At 38.4% G+C, this 17,506-nt stretch overlaps 2 protein-coding genes across 10 annotated transcripts in view; both read left to right on the forward strand.

Annotated features, from left to right (window-relative positions):
- The window catches only part of sipa1l1 (signal-induced proliferation-associated 1 like 1), a 79,416-nt gene extending 73,764 nt beyond the window's left edge, over nucleotides 1-5,652 (forward strand). For all 3 annotated transcript variants that reach the window (XM_008397398.3, XM_008397400.3, XM_008397399.3), the window contains one exon: nucleotides 1,312-5,652. In XM_008397398.3, coding sequence (XP_008395620.1) covers nucleotides 1,312-1,455 — 144 coding nt within the window. In that variant the 3' untranslated portion in view covers nucleotides 1,456-5,652. The remainder of the gene's footprint in view (nucleotides 1-1,311) is intronic.
- Nucleotides 5,653-14,501: 8,849 nt separating this feature from the next.
- LOC103457355 (regulator of G-protein signaling 6-like) overlaps nucleotides 14,502-17,506 on the forward strand; it is a 79,570-nt gene continuing 76,565 nt past the window's right edge. For 2 of the 7 annotated variants that reach the window (XM_081602479.1, XM_081602477.1), the window contains exons 1-2: nucleotides 14,502-15,000; nucleotides 15,331-15,410. The gene's annotated coding sequence lies outside the window, so the exon portion shown is untranslated. Of the gene's footprint in view, nucleotides 15,001-15,330; nucleotides 15,411-15,449; nucleotides 15,614-15,669; nucleotides 16,495-17,506 lie in introns of those variants that run through there. The other 5 variants (XM_081602480.1, XM_081602478.1, XM_081602481.1 and 2 more) reach the window with 3 other exon arrangements.

A 17,506-nucleotide genomic window follows, 5' to 3' on the forward strand; every position in this document is an offset into this window, starting at 1 on the left:
GACGTTTTCACAGTTTATACCTAATAAGTTGAGTTTTATGACAGGATTATCAAACGATATTTTTGGCTTTTTAGGGACTTAATATTGTAAAAAGGATTTCTAAGCAATCTAGAAAAGAATAAAGTTGGATTTATTTTTCAAATCTACATAAATAAGGGGCAAAATAGACAGTTGAGCATGAAAATAAAAAAATTTCAGTCTTTATTCTTTATTCTGTTAACTAATGTTTTTTTTTTCCATTTATTTTGAAATTATTGATTTAACACATCATAAACTACAGATGAACGGTCATACAAAAATCCAAATGGGAGTTTTTCACAGCTTTTTTTTTTTTACCTTTGGATTTGCTTAAATCAAGATTTATGGTTCTGAAACTAGTTCTGGTTTAGATACCAGAAACGTTTTAAATCCTCTAATAAAAAAATGACAACTTTTTCCTGATTTATAAATCTATTTATAGTGTAGGATAATAAGTCTAAGTGTAAGTCTCATATGTTATGAAGGAGAACTAATCTAAGCGGGATTAGGTGCTGTAAGAGTTTTGAATCATCGTTTTGTCTAAAATATTACAAACATCTTGAAGTGCACATTTCTTGTTTAATTGATAATTACACCTTGGGTAATAAAATCATTTTTTTGCACAAGCGGCAAATAGAACGAGCATCACAGTCTTCGTTTGGCTTAACTGAGTCTGTTTTTATGTCCATCCCACCTCAGCCGTGGAGTTTACTTTTGTTGTACCTTGTGGAGGCTTTTTGAAATGTCAACTAAAAAAGAAATCGGCCCACAAAGCTATTCAGTCAAGCTGTGACTCACTGTCTGCAGGCAGGAAATGTTTATATAAACACACACACAAAACTGTCTTAAAGTGCACAAGTGAAGGCAACTTTATTTTCTAAAGCTGGAGATGTACTTGAAAAAGTTTCCCTACAATCAAAATGCTGTTTTCATGTTGTAAGGATGAATATATGAGGAAGATTATAACCCTACAACTACAAGATAAAGTCTTATTCATGTGTTGGAACGGTCCAGTCAAAGTACGGCACTAAATCCAAATAGGAATTTGTGTCAATTGAGTGAGCTTGAGGAGTGGCTAAGAAGAGAGGAGTTGGTGCAGATATACTCCAAAAGACATATGCACGCCACACTTTTCAGCTTTTTGTTTGTAAAACGTTTTGAAAACCAGGTGGGAAATATAGAAAAAAAAATGGACGACTGCATGAATAGCACTGGTGAGAAAACTCGATTTCATACAGCTCTTCCCTGAAGAGCTGCTTTAGATTCACTTCCTGACCTTTTCTTCTCGCGCAGGAGCGGGAGGAGAAGCTGCGTCTTCAGTCTCAGATCAAGAGGCTCTGGGAGGACAACCAGAGACTTCAGGAGGAGTCCCAAACATCAGCTGCCAAGCTCAAGAAGTTCACAGAGTGGGTCTTCAACACTATCGACATGAACTGACCTTGTCTAAACCCCACTCACACACACACACACATCGCTCATCTGCACACACGCTGTTCGTGAAGACGCAGAGTGGGATATACTCGACCCTTTTTACAATCTTCAATTGGTTTGTAATCCCCTCTAAATCATGACTTTCTGTTTAAGTCTGGAGGATGAAATTTGCGGAACTCGTTTCTACTTGTTTGACTCCCCCGATTTTCATTCGGTGGCCAAACAGATCTCCTCTTCCTCAGCCTCAAGATGTTGACTTTCTTTCACACATATTCCAGTGGTCAGAATGGAGAATCCGCTAACATTTGGCCTTTTTACTCACCAGTTGTTCCTCATTCTCCTGCTCCCTCTTCCTCTAAAACATCCCTCAGCTGCTCTGATGAAGCAAACGCTGTTTGCACCAAATCGAAGACGCCTCAGACACCCCGTCTTAAAAGAAAACCACTGAAATGCCACACAAGCCTCTACATAACAGATCTGCTGCTGCAGCAAACAAATACACACATTATAGATCTGAAGCCACAACAGAGAAGAAAGAGGTTTTAATCTCACGTTAACGGATTCAATTTTGAATATATTTTTTGCGTCTAAAATCACTGGACATCCAGCTTTCAGATATGTTTATTTTCCAATTTACTCCTATTTCATTCAGATCTTTTTTGTACACACCCACACCTGAAAGAGGAGTGTATTAAAAGCCATTGGCAAGCAGTGCCATAGACCAAGACTGATCCTGTGTTAATTGGTCCATCTCAGCTCTACGTGTCTTAAAAGCAATAGGAAGAGGTCCGGACTCCTGGAGTTGTTTGAGAAGAAGCTGGATAAACAGAACACCTGATGTGGAAAAGGGCGTATTTGCAAGAATTCAAATCTCAGCTGCAAAAAGAGCCTTCGTCATTTTTCCTCTGAGAAACGGGGAAAATAAGAACTCATCCTCCCACTGCCTGAAAACAGAGAGCCGGCGGATTATAAATAACAGAGACAATTACGAGCTGGAACGTTTGGAGTCTTTTTAATCCCAGGTTAATTTATTTCCTTGTATTATAATTCCCATAAATGAGTTGTTCTATTCGTACAGTACAACTGACATCAGTGTTTAGTTCTTCAAGACTAATGGTCAATAGTTATATTATTTAAATGGCTTTCTTTCCTAATTCTACCTAAAGCCTGACTATATGCTTTTTATTCTGTATTATGTTGTGTTTTGTGGTGCCTAAGCCTGCTGTTGTGTTGCTTACAGTGCCCTCTAGTGGTGACCAGTGAAAAATGTCATGATTTGTAAATGTGCTGCTTATCACTTGTGTTTTATTTACATTTTCTTTTCCCAAACTCTTTTGATTCAAGGCCACAAAAACTCTTAGAACAGGAACGAGAACGAGAAGAATAAGCTGCCAGCATCTAGAGACAATCAGGTGGATTTTTATAAAAAACAAACAAACAAAAAAAAAGGAGCAGACTTAGTGTGGATGTTTGTGTGCGTGGAGGTTTATTTGTGCATTACATCTACAGTTTTCCTCAGGTTTAAGGGGACAAAATATCGCCGGGGAGTAAATTTGCACATGTTAAGAAGTATATATAACTTTTAAGGATTTGAAATGTGTTGCCATAGTGAGAATGTCCATAAGTCTTATCCAGCCGTGCCTACAACACACACTCACTACTTTGTGGTCATTTACTACCAGGCAGAGCAGGGATGTGCCTTTGAAACAGCACCCGGGGAGCAGATAACGAAGGGAAAGCCTCTTAATCTTCATCTGAATACAGTAACAAACTTTTCGTTTTGTTTTAAACCACCTTCACAGTTTTTGTAGTTTGCTGTTGCGAGGCGTTAAATGTGTCTGGTGACTGGAAGCCATCAGACAGGTCAGTAACGTGAGACGGCAAGTCGTCCCGCAAGAGTGTTTGGATATGTGTGCCTTTTATTTGTGGGAAAATTTGAGCTAAAGGACCTTGAAAAGCAAAGTTTAGAAGCCACAAAGAGAGAACTCAAAAGTTTACCCACCCCTGTTAAAATGGATGATTTTTGTGAGGCGGAGATCATTTCCAAAAGTTTCCCTTCCATGTAATTCAACTGAAAAACAAAACAAAATGATTAGGATGGCTGCCGTACCATGGTTGCATTAGTGAGCATTCTCATATACTAATAAACTGTTGAAACTGAATTTCAGCATTCTGTCTTTTTAACAGGATGTTGTTGTTTTGTGTCTCAAAGGTTCCAGTTTGGTTTTTATCAGACCATGACAGATCCTCCCTCAGGGTTTTGAGGGATTGTTGAACGTTTCCTAAAAAGTTGTTGTGTGTCTTGTGATCCTGCTTTTTTTAGTTTAAACGTATAAGGAAAACAGGAGATTCTTGTCAGATGGAGAACACGACCAGCATCTTGTCTTTTTAATCTCCTGACCGATAACTTTGTACACTTAGATCCGTTAGATTAGGGGTGTCCAAAGTGTGGTTTGTGGGCCACATGTGGCCCTTGAAGTGCGTGCATGGCCCCTGACCACAAGTCAAGAATGGTAAGGAACTTGGCCAACAAAATAGAAAACAATTGATCATGCAAAAAAAAAAATAGAAATTGTCTCTTTTTCTTTTAGTAAGGCATTGGAACCCCTTTTTTATGTTTAAGATCTACAATGATATACAGATTTCATAAAAGAAAGAAGAAGAAAAAAAACAAACTCCTGCATTTTCTATTTAAATGTTGTGTCCTGCCAATAGGTACGTTTTGCCACTTTTGACTCCACCGTGTTAAATCCACTGCAGCCTTTCAAGAAATTGTTTGGATATTTAATCCGAGTCTCTGTGCAGAAGACCAAATGCTGAAACTAAATCAAAAACTAATTCAACAAATAATTCAACAAATTATTAGTCCAATTGTTTGCACACTTAAGCAACAATGTATCAGCAGTTTCTTAAAAAAATGGATTTCTTCCCCTTAAGGAGTTATGAAATGCATCACAAGAAGCCGACATTTTAACAGGTGTGTTTACTTTTAAGAGCTGCTGTTTTTTTCCATGCAGGTGTTTTTCTGGAAACGCTTTTCTCTCTGAAATAGTTGGTTATCATCCCCCGTTCTTACAAACGCTTGAGTGCATTAAAATGTATAATTGTCGAGGTGAAAGCCCCGCTGTGTTCGCCACACATTTCCAGAAACGTGAATGTAGAGTGAAACGAGCTTAAAGAATTGTAATGTTTTATTATTATTATTATTATAGGCGAATTATTCGTTCAGCTCTGTTGTTTTGCAGAGAGGAGCCAGCAGAGTGGACTCTCTCTGCAGGAGTCTCGGTTCTGTTTTAAGAATCTCTAGTTCGTCTTTAACAGTTATACACCAGTAGATAATTACAAGTTTCATCTGGTTTTAATGGTTTTACAAGCATCTGTAGAAATCAGCCCAGAAGATGTTATTGATCCACTAAGACTTGTTTTCTGTTTAATTCAAACACATGTTAAGCAACTAATTAAGTTTCTGTACATGGGAAGAACTGTGGTTTTTGTTTCCGCAATGAAGAATGAAAAATATATCGTGCAAAGTGTATCTTATACAAAAACTCTCTGTAAACTAGTAAAGTTTCTTTTTTTTAATCTGAAAATGTTGTATTAAGTTACAGTTTACTCATAAACTCTGCTTTGTTTTGCTCGACAGGGCGGATATTTCAAATGTGAATGTAAAGATGTTTAGAAGGTCCATTTTGTTTTGGAGATCCTTTGCACAGTGTTCACGCGTTTTGGATATAATAAGGGTTAATTTACATTCCAGTGCAATTTCTTTATTTTATTTGTCCAGATGTTTTCGTGCGGCTGCCGTTCGACAAAAGGAGGATGCTTAATTTTATTTCCCCTCATAAAACAGGAACCCTACTTTTCTTTAATGCGCCACTGACCAGGTGGGGAAAGGAAAGAACAGACGGGATGTTGCACGTTTCGTCGGGATGCTCGTCACGCACAGCTTGCGAGGTCGGCGACTGCAGCAGCAGAGGGGGGATCTGCTGCGTCGTGGCGCGCGCCGTTCGCTCCTCTTCCAGGAACAAAACTCAGAAAATAAAGCACACAGCATGAAGAGGGGACCAGAAGTTTTACAAAAATACTGTTTACATCCCAGATTCATTGTCTTTGTAAGATGTAAAAAAAAAAAAAAGACGTATGACCAAGACATTTGCAGTGATCACAGTATTAAAGTTTCTGAAATAAATAAATGCTCTATCAGCTTGGTGTGCTGTCATTTGTGCTCCTCTTGCAGCGAGAGCAGCTCAGATTCAGGCCCGTCTTTTCTGTCTCCTCCTCTGGTCTTGTCTGATTGCACCTTGCAGTGAGTAACTACAGAGAGAGGAGTTGAATCTGACCTGCGGAGGCCTCAGGCTCCCACTGTTCTTCTCACCGATTTATCTGATTGGATTTTAACTGCTCCCACTGCCAGGAACAAAATCACTCCACCTGCATTTTCTTCTTCTCTCAGCATGCGGTAGCCACTGCTTAAAGGGAGGGAAGGAACCAACATCATCCAAAAATTATAATCCGTTATCCGCGGTTTGTAAAATGCTTCTCATTCTCACACGGAAGCAGAAATGCAATCATGAACTGGCAGCTGTAACAAGTTTTAATCGCAGCATTCTGCATGATCACTGGTAAATAACCGAACAACAAAAGGTAACAGCCACTTTATTGTGCAGTGAGTTGGCACCATGTCCCTTTAAAAGAGTCTGGATGCCGTTTGACACCTTAAAATCGCCTCCTTTAATGCATCTTTTTATGCATTCAAACATTAAAAGTTGAAATGTGTGGATCACAACTCATTTTTATTTTACACATCAAGATCACCAATGTTCTCCAGAGGTCTGTTGTGGCAGAATGAACTGCTAAAACTTAAAAGTATTTTATCTTTATCTGGATTTGATGAGTGCTTCTTAAAATTTACATTTTCACCAACTCTTTATGTTGAAGTTCTATTTATGTGTCTCTGATGTTTAGAGGTCCAAATAAATAGCCAAGGCGGGCCGGAGATGTCCTGCGAACCTCCAGTTTGACATGAGTTCCAATTTTTCAACCTTTTGGTATTCAAGAGTAAGACAAAATTTACATTTTGGTCTCGTCCAACCCAGACTTCTTTCTGCTGATTATTGATTGGATGAAGTGCATATGTTTCAGCAGATCTCTGCATCTTCCTCAGGTAGGTTTTACTTTTCCTGCGAGCTACTGAAGATGGTCTGTTTAATAATCACCTCGCTTCTTTACATAGTTGCAGGGTTTTATTTTGTAGGTGTATCAGAGTGAAGGAGTCCGAAACATTTTAGATTTAAATATGTAAAAATAGTTTTCCTTCCACTTCACCATTATGCACCGTTTCATATTGGTTTAGTAGATGAAATTCCAATAAAACACATAGAAGTCTAAATTAAAAAGTATAAAGGCATTCATATGTTAACTAATTAAAATAATTTGCAGTCTTCCGTCAGCCATGACTATCGGACTTCTCAAACAATAGACTTGCAAAATCAGGAAAAAACGTGTTTGATCTGTGATTGGATCTGTGATATGGAAGAACACTGTGATAGCAAATAGTTGCACATCTTACCAGACATCAATACATCATTTGCTGATCCCCCCCCCCCCTCCTAGAAAAAAAGCTTTTACTTTAACACATTTTTATGACTTTTGTAATGATTCGCAAACAGGATCTGCAGTTGAGACTGTTTATAAACTGATGTAACATTATCTCTGTCCACCTGCGGTGATGCACAGAGATGTTTTTGTCTTCAGAGGTTCAGTCGCTCCTGGGTCGGTGCAGAGAAAGTGTTAAATGAGGAAGTGGCAATTCATGAATCATCCTACCGGAGGATGCAGAATCAGCTGGACCGTCTTACCAGGGGCTTCAGGTTTGAGGATCCCAAACAGAAGTAACCTGCTTTGCTTTTATGCCTGTTGATTCGCAAATGCAAATCCACCATGTCATCCTGGTGCACCCAGAATTACATGAACAATCTGCTGAGTTTGATTGTGGTTATAATTGGGATGAAATTAGACTTTATATGATTACATTTGAATTCAGATCTGATTCATTCGAGATTAATGTGAAGTGTGTCGGTTTCTACATGTTCTTGTTTTTACATTTGAATATAATTTAACTGAATAACATGCTTGATTGGAGTCATCTTCATCTTTCTGTGGAAGCAGGAAGCAAAGTAGATCCTGAACAAACTTTTGTTTCGATAAAAATGCCAAAGACGGTTTAGAGCACATGTGTCAAACTCAAGGCCCGCGGGCCACATGTGGCCCGCCATGTCATTTTATGTGGCCCCCCAGCGTTTTATAGGATCATGATTGACTTAAAATAGGTTTTCAGCACGAATTGACTACAAACTACATCTCCCATAATGCATTCCGATTGTTACCAGCCAACATTACGGCTTCTCGCCACTAGAGAGCAGCAGAGTCACCTCAAGCTGCTTATTGATTTTCCCAGCGAATAAAACTGAGACGTCGACAAGCTAACATCAAAATGTCCAAGAAAAGAAACATCGATTTACAAGACTGTAAATGAAGATGTGTGTGAGTTGGTGTCAGGGCGGCAGCTAGAACTTTTTTTTGTTATCCGTTATCTTGACCGACAACATAAAAAAAAATCGTTCATGTACTATTTTTATCCGTGAAATTACAACCATATTAACATCGGCTATTAAGTCGCATTTTATGCGGTTTAGTTGATATTCACCGTGAATCCAGATCCCACATTTCTCTCCGTAGTGACAAAAACTTCTGACTGAGGCCTCAGTAACTTTTAATAAAATAAATTAAGCGACTTCACTTAGCATCACTTCACCCGCGGGGGTCTGAACGCATTTCCTCCTCTGCAGAAAAATCTGCGCTAATTCATCAGTCAGTTGGATCTGTCTGGTCCAAACAGATCAACTGAACTCTGAGTGTTTTGCCCTGTGCGCGGTCCGGTTTGCGCTTCTACCAGGATTTTTTGTTGTTGTTTTGCGTGTTTTCGCTTCTCCGAAACAGACAGATGTTACGTCTGCAGCTCCTCCAGAGCGCCGCTCTCCTGGGTAATGTGCACCGAGAAGGCTCCATTTGTTAAATCTTCTGGATGAGTTACTTCCAGTGGTTTTTAATTCTTCGCAGCTGCGTCCGCAGTGGTTGAGCAGCGGACTGCGCATGTTACAGTCTAATTAACTTCTGCGTCGTCATTTATTTCCTCAAGATAAATTACCGGCTCCTCAAACGGATTAACACAACGTTGCATTCTCTTTAGTTTTATCTAGTCTGTAATGGAGACTTGAATTTAACGCGCCATTTCAACCAAAGGTTTTGAATGCGCTTCCTAACCAGACGCTCCAAAGCGTTATTTAACAATATAAGGTGTTTAATCTATTTTTAACATTGTATTTTCATACATTTATGCTAGGGCTGCCCAAGTCTAGTTTTCCAGAGCTACCATCTGCAACTTTAGATGCGTTCTTTCTCCATCACACCTGGATCATTGACTCATTATAAGCCTCTACAGAACTGAGTTGCTGCTGATGAGGGAAGTCAACCTTTTGTCTGGGGTGTTTTAGCAGGGATGCATGTAAAAGTTGCAGTCTGGAGAACTGGACCTGGGCACTCCTGATTTGTACCGTCAATGTGGCCCGTTGAGGGAGGCCAATATGCTGAAGTGGCCCTCGGTGAAATTGAGTTTGACACCCCTGGTTTAGAGCAAACATTTTCCTCAACGTGATGAGCTGCAACCAGTAAGTTTTGGTTTAATGTTAAACCACAAAATGAGATTATTAGCCTGTTTTGTTCTCATCTGCAGCTGAATTAATCAACAAAACACATAGAAGCTGTAATTGATACGATTTTATTAAAAAAATACCTTTTTTGCATTCTTTTGAAGCTGAATGCAAAAAAAAACCCTAAATTTTTATATTTCAGCTAACACGAAGGGTAGCATTACCAGCTCTTTTCTGTTAACAGACTTAAAATAAGTGAACCCTTCCTGTTTACCAGGAGACTGAGGCTTCCTCCTGACTCTTTCTCTCCTCTCTCCTCCGTTGCGTGCGGACCCTTAGTGCTTTTATCCCACACACTCCAGCAGCCCACACAAAACGCCTTCACGTCTCTGTGCAACTCTTCGGCTCTCATCAAGCACTCGAGAGCAGAGACCAGAAAAAGTCGAGGTGTTTTGTTCTTTGGTGGCAGAGCCTTGTTGTTTCAGTGTCATTTGAGACGCGAGTCGTCCCTCTGCGGGCTTTAAGACTGCCTGTCGATTTTACACGTCATCTGTCAGTCGCCGTCTTGTCTCGGCTTCTCAGATGCTCTCAGACACATCTTGGAAATTTCCACAATTGCTTTTATGAATCCATTTATAAAGATGTGGACTTCCTCTTTGGAAAAAATAAAACAAGACATCTAAACACGGTGGTTTAGACAGTGGCACAGTGGTTTGGTAGAGCTGTTGCCTTGCAGCAAGAAGGTTCTGGGTTCGATTCCCGGCCCTGGTCTTTCTGCATGGAGTTTGCATGTTCTCCCTGTGCATGGTGGGTTCTCTACTGGTACTCTGGTTTCCTCCCACAGTACAAAAACATGACTGTCAGGTTAATTGGTCTCTCTAAATTGTCCCTATTTTGCTTTCTTTTACACTTCTCAGTGAAACTACAACAAAATACACATTTTCAGTATATTTCTTATGCACTATAATTGGATTGTGTTCATGTGAAGGCATGCCTGCTATGCTGAAATTAAAATGACGATTAACTAAAAATCCTGAGACGCCAGAATGAATATAATTATGACTCTTCTCAGCTTCTGGGCTGATGTGATTTGCTATTTCTGAAGCATAAACGAATACCACCAGCTTGCTTTAGGATGATTGACAATGCTACAATTTCTGAAGCATGAACTTTCTTTTCACCCACTTCTCCTTTCTTTTTTCCGTTTTTTTAAACCTAACCCTCTGTTTAGAAGTAATCTTCCCCAATTCTTCATCCTGAAAATGGGCAAAGCTTACAGCTCTGCTCGCCTTGCAGTTACATGATGGGGACTTTGGCCGAGCGCTGAGACACATCAAAGCGACTGATGCAATGATGGACCGAGGGAAGAAACAGAGTTTATACTGCGTGTGAAACCCAGTCCCACAATGAGGATATCAACAGACAGCCCATTTACTGCGATTCAGGCGGCTTATTTTCTCAACCGGTGTTGCAGACTAAAAATATTTGGTGCCCTGATTCAATAAGCCATTACTGGGACAGGGAGTGAGGAGGGTGAGGTGGTGGTGGTGGTGGGGGGACGGCAGCAGGCTTCAAACAGCCAGCTGTTTCTCTTTTTTTTTTTTTTTTTTTGCTTTCTCATGTTCATGCTGATCTGCTCTGCACCAGCGAAAGAAAATAAGCTTAAAAATCGATAGCATGCACTTACGAGGATACTGTCATCAAAAACAAAATTGATACTAATGGGCCAATCTGCTCAGGCAGACGCGAACGCACACAGACACACACTGCATCTGCTCATGGGTGGAAGCTATAACGTTCACTCCGGACTGAATTATTGAGCATCAGTAAACAGGAAGAGAAGTTCCCACTGGGTTTATGAGAGTATAAATGTGTGTGTGTGCGTGTGTGTGATAAGTGGTGGTAAAAAGCTTCCAGAAGGATGTCCCATATTTGTTCATCTTTTCTAACTAACAGCACATGTTTAACGGCATGTTTTGGGAGTGCTTGAGAATTAAATACATTGCAGAAGTTAATAGCTTAAAGTTGCAGCTACAATCTACTGTGTTTTAATAGGATTTTCCAACATAAAGCACATAATTGAAGTGGGAAGAATTGACAAATTATTTCCAATACGTTTTTACAAATAGTAAAATCTGAAAAATGTGGCAAATGCATTTGTATTCATCCAAGAAGCTCATGGTAACTATGAGAGAATCCAAAAGTCAAGGGCGAGAATCTGTGCAAAGGAGGACTATTATTTATGAATCTGTCAAATTTTACCTTTATGAAAGATTGAGAAGCAGAAAAAAGCCCTAAAAGTCAAATTTACAGCCACACACAGTGCAGAGGCCACATCAAACTTGGAAGAAAGAGTTCTGGTCAAATGAAACTAAAATTTAACACTTTGGTCTCCCTTTAAAAGTATTTATGTGGTAAAATGCCATCACTGCTAATTCACACAGATAGCTGAAAGAAAACCACTTTCAATGGTCTTCTAATTAAATGAGATTAAAATCAAACATTTTTGGGTCAAATAACACTCATTTTAGAATGGTCTAGTTAAAGTTTTGTCCATAAACCCAAAACAGAATTTAAAATTCAAATTCAATGAAACAATCCATCCAGTGTCATTGACCTTCAGCTATTTTGTGATGAAGACTTTGCCAACACTTCATAAATTTACGGCACGCCTTTTATGTTTTGTATTTTTTTTAAATGTGCAAGTTTATCACTTAAAATGTCAATGAATTGCATTAAAATGTGACAAAATCAGGAAAATTTAAATGGTTTTATCTTTTTTTTAAAGATAATATCCAGGAATACACAAAACCATCCAGTTTACAAAGCACCAGAACTGAAAAAGGGGGTAGTAGCCTATACAGGAACTGCAAGGCTGCAAATATGGAGGTCAGAACCCCACAGCGTCAGTGGAAAGCCTTAAATTCCCCAGCATAAAGAGGTCTGACAGCCTCCAGCAGAGTTTAATTCATTAATTTCTAAGGAAATTGGAACAAGCATCACTTCCTAACTGTGAGACACGAACCCTCAAAAGTCTGACTTTTTGCACCTTTCACTCTTACCAAGGCTTGCACAGAAAGCCTTCTTCATGATGTGAGATTGAGCTGAAAAAAATCTCTTGTCCCGCAGATGGTGTTCCTGAAATTGTCAGAACATGCATTGTTTTGTGATCTGGAGCTGCCTGTACAAATACACTGCAATGCATTTCAAGTATCACAAGTTAAAGTAAGGAAATCTTTCTGTTAGTGGAGAACTTTTGGAATGAATGAATTCTTATTTTTTTCTCATTCAAATGACGTGTCCAGACCTTGAATTAGAAAAAATGGAGAAAGATTTATCTTGTTCATTAACTGAGACAGTAGGATAGTAGGAAAGTAGATTATTCTCCGGCTTTGACGTAATGTTTTTGTGATAAGTGCCTGATTACATTGCAACGTTGACCGTTGTGGGTTATGGTCAAGTAGCGACACACAAATATAACTTTATCAGCATAATTATGACATCTGTTGTTTTGCTCTTTAATAAAAGTTATCTGATGATGGAGCCTTGAGGTACCTCGTATTTGTTTTCTCCGATTTACCAAATCCCACATTCTATTTTTGGACTGTTGGAAGATCTGGACCAGTTTTAGAAAAGTACCACAAATTGGTAAAATCACAATTTTAAAGCTTGTGTTGAAGGATGTTATGTCTAAATATGTTGAAGTTTTTAAGATATGTTTTTTTTTGTAACATTCAGCTCTACACACTGAAATGTTGTGTTTTTTTTCTTTCTTTATATTCATCCTAACTTGTCAAAACAATTTAAAAATCCTTTGTTTCAATTGCAATAGTTGACATGAATGCAAAATGGGTCAATTTCTCATAAACAGCTCTGAAACCACAGGCAGCTCTGCAGTCGTGAGGGTAAATTGTCATAGAGACTAAGGACAATGTGAACAATAGCAATTTATTTTTCAGTGAGGTGACATTGGATGATGGGAATGGATGTAATAGTCGAGACAAATCTGTGGAGAATTTAAAACCCCAAGATGACGAGAAGGATGAAAGAGAATTTAAAATGTCATTCTGCTTTAACTCACTAAATCCTTCATTTGGCCAATATTCAGACCTCTGTAAAAGAAAAATGTTTAATAAATGTCTCAAACAATGTGCAAAGACGTTTCCTTCAATCCAGCTTGAAATGTTCACATTTATTTTCTACTTTCTTTGCAGATTAAAAGATTTACGTTAATATTTGTGAAGTATTTTTAAACGCTTTGCGAAGAAAATGGTTTGCTTCAAGCTGCAAATAGAATCGGTCTGATCCAGCATGTGTTGTACCTGAATTATTGGAGTTGAAATAGACAACATCAAGCTCCAATATTAAAAGATCGGCGCCATCTGTGACCCTGACAAAGCCTGCTGCTCGACAGGAAATAAATTCAGAGGCACAGAGAGAGTTTATCTCGGTGCTGCTGAACAAATCTCACACCAGCATTTAGAAACGAATTACTATTTCACCCTCCGGTTGGAATACATTGCAGCTGGGAAGCGTCTGAAGGGAGTAACAATAACATTTTCTGTTAACTTCCTGCTTGATTAGAAATGCTAGATTTCTGGAGATGTGATTTTACAACTGGAGAAATAATTTTGAATTAGGCAGAAAATAATTTACGGTGATTTTTATACTTGGCAGTTTTACAGCAGCATACTATTGTAAAGAATTTAACACTTTTGACAATTTATCAAGAAAATATTGTGAAACGTCTTCAATTATTCAGGGACAAACTAAGAATCCAGTTTTATTTATATAGTGACATTCACAGCAAATGTCATCTCAAAATTGATTTCCACTAAAAATGACATTAATACCTGCATTTTGATCACTTTTAATCCTCATGGAATGACTTCCTTAACATGTAAAATTTATTATAAAATGCTTCTTTGTTCTCTTTAAAGCATGGTTTTGCTTCTAAAACTTCTTTTTCCCCCAAATGCTTTCACTCTGAGCAGTTTGTTTTAAAAATAGCATGTTTTTTATTGTTCCATGGCAGAGTACGGTTTTAGTTTAGATAAAAAAAAGCTTAATTCTTGCATGTAAAATGAAAACTGCTCCAAAACCTAAATGGTCCTTCAGTTTATTTGGGTCATATTTTCCATATTTCTTGCAGTTACTTTTGATTTCTGATCTTTTAACGTTATTCAAAGTTTCGTTTTATGTTAAACCCTTAGGTGACCTCTAAAGTTTTAAATGTGCTTTTTAAAATAGTTTTATTTTTGATTTGTTTGTTTCTTTTGTGGCTACTTTTTATGCTACATTCCTGTTGTACTCGGAACTGGGAAATTCCAATTTCCCAGGCGGAAAAATCAACTGGGACGCCCACTATAGTTTGATTTCCCTCTGGGAAATTGGGAGCAACTCCAGCTAGCCTCAGTTATGACTTCAGGCCGACTTTCAACATGGCCGCTCCTCCTCACATCAACAGAAACATTAGTTTTACAAGACACATGCAAAAATGCGTCTGAAATCAACTTCCTGTAACTATAAACGGAACAAATTAAAAGTGGCGTCTACTTATGTAAAGTAAGAAGTACTAAAAAAAAAAAAAGTATGGAGAAATTGTAGAAATTCTGACTTCTTAACTTGAAGATACCAAATTCCCAGGTAACTGGAACACATCATTACTCGGTCACCGTCACAGCTCGGCTCCTTTTGCTGATTACGCCACACCTGTTGTTCATTTTCAGCATCTCTATTGCCTTTGTTGTAAGTTTCCAAGCTTAACCTTATTTCTTTCTTTTTCAAGAGATATTTTTATTATTACTTTTATCGCAGCACATTTCTTGGGAAGAAATATCGAGTGAGTAAGCTGCTCTACTACCTTACCTCAAAAATAAGCATGTATAAGTGATAGAGCACTTTTCCTCGTTTAAATGCAGCATATTTTGTGAAGTAATGCAAAGACGAGTCAAAGTTTTCACAGGAGAGGGCCTCAAAATACCATATCAAAATTAGGTATTGGTTAATTGGTTGATTTTTAAATGACATCGTTTTTATTTTTTTTTCTTTTTACTTGGCTGCAGGTTGTACCAACTAATGTTCTGTTGAAGCGGTTTTGGGTGTGTAAGGATTGTTTCTTCTCCCTCCCTCCTGTGTTTCTGCCTCTCTCCGTCTCTCCCTCTCTCTTCAGGCGCTTGTTGAGTCGGTGGTGAAGCCGCTTCTCGTCTCCGGAGCTCCCAGAGAAGGATGGACGTCAGCGGGCGGTAAGAGGTGAGAAACAAGGCACTGAATATGGGGGTGGGAAGACTGATGTGCAGTGGAGTGAGAACGATGCGCAGAAGATTGGGAGGGAAGAAAATAGCGAGTGCGGCGATGTTGGCAGAGTGATGCGCCGAGGTGCTGGATCAGCGGGATGTCGGATGTTGGACAGTCCTATTAATCGCAACTGTGTTTTGATCAACTTCGGCTGCTCAGTTGAGTCACAGTGGGTGTTTCTGTGGGGGGGTTTTCACGGATGTTGAGAGTTTTGGTGGGCACATAATGTCTGAGTGGATGATTGAAGCTTTTGGATGCGTGCGCGTTCAGGGAGTGGATCGTCCTGAGATGAGATGTTTCAGTTTTCGAAACGATCCATCGTGCAGAAGCTCATATAATCCTGCTTTAGTAATCGCACAACATTCTAATTCAGACTATTATGATCTGTTTTTAAGTTGGTTAACCTGACGTTTGTGTAATTTCACTGTAATGGGCGATTCACATTCTGGATAGGGAGGATTCGGATGTATCGGAGCGTTTTTGTCATAGCATTAATTTTAGTGTCAAGTTTAAAAAAAAAAAAAAGAAAAGAAGTGCATCATTCCTGAAAGCATCGATTCACTGTGTGGAGAATTTTTATTTTATTTTGTTGTAGTTGACACATATTTTAAGTGTCCTATTTGTTGAATCGGGGCACAGTTTTATCGGTGCAGTCCAGGACTTGCAGGTACTTCTTGGCGATTTTTCTGCATAAGATATTTTTAGTAATGCTCTGAGGTTAGATTTGTGAATATTCCATATCCTGAGCAATGCTGCCATTTCTCTATTACTCTGTAGCTCTTCTCACCTTTTCCTCACTCTGCTTGTTACTTCTTCCAGACTTATTTTCCCAGTTTTTTTTTTTTTTGTTCTCGCAGGTTCTTCTTTCTGTCTCGCCTTTATGTCCTTCATGGCTGGAGGCCCAACACTGATCTTACTTTTATTACCCAAAACTCACAGTTGATCTCTGCAAAAGTGTGTCATGCTGAAAAAACACCAGGAAGACTTTATTAAAGGTCTCCATTCACAGAAACTGCATGGTGACAATTCACATTGACCGGTAGGAAATTTGCTTTGCTGCATTAAAATAAAATGGGAACTAATTGCTAATGACCTTCTTGTTTTTAATTAACTGCATTTTGTTAAAGATTTGTGATTAGATAATGGGTCAAAAATTACTCTCTAATTTCAAGTATTAAAAATCCTGCCGTTTTCTGAAATTGCATCAACAATATTAAATGTATTTTAATGAGATGTGATTTGATGAGCTAAGAAAATTATGAAATGAAAGAAAATTATATATTTTTTCAAAACACACAACCCTCAGTCCACCTTGTAAATCCACCTTTTGCTGCCACTACAGCAGCCTTAGAGTTTTTGTCCACAGTTAGAACCTGAATGGGATTTTGTTTTTTTTGTCGTCCATTCGACAACAAAAAAAATCTTAGCAAAAGCTAAGATTTTTTAAATTTTTTTTACAATATTCTCCTTTTAGATTGAAAATATCAAATATTTTTTGTGATGTTTGTGTGTAATCTATTGGCATAATGTTATGCCCAGCATTTGAAAGAATATTATAAGCTGTTTTGCTACAAATACACATTTTGTGTGCAGATTATTATTTTGAGTTCATTTGGAAAAAATCTAAGTTTTTCTAGAACCATCGAAACAAAATGAAGCTCAACATTGAGGTGCAGAAACAAGGACAGGTAATCAAGTTGAAGGCGTTTTGATTTTTGTGTTTTAACTAAAGTTTTATAATGAGCACTTGTGCTTTTACTGTCCTTGTTGACGGGGTTGCTGCTGCTAATGATTACAAATTATTTTGATGTTCTGTGTCCATCACGAAGGGGAAACATTCATTATTGTTACCTAAGTTGATGGCACGCTACAGTGACTGGCGACTTTTGACAAACTCGATGTTTTTTCATTAATTAACGACTTGATGATCAGCTCGCTACGGTGCTGTACTGGATTGTTAAAAATAATGAACACTTTAAATTTCAGGAAGTTTTCAAACAAAAAACTTCGACAAATTAAACAAACCTAGCAGGACAAATGCGTTTAACGTA

The sequence above is a fragment of the Poecilia reticulata genome, chromosome 21 (assembly GCF_904066995.2).
Source record: "Poecilia reticulata chromosome 21, P_reticulata-male-v2, whole genome shotgun sequence".
NCBI classification, from domain to species: domain Eukaryota; kingdom Metazoa; phylum Chordata; class Actinopteri; order Cyprinodontiformes; family Poeciliidae; genus Poecilia; species Poecilia reticulata.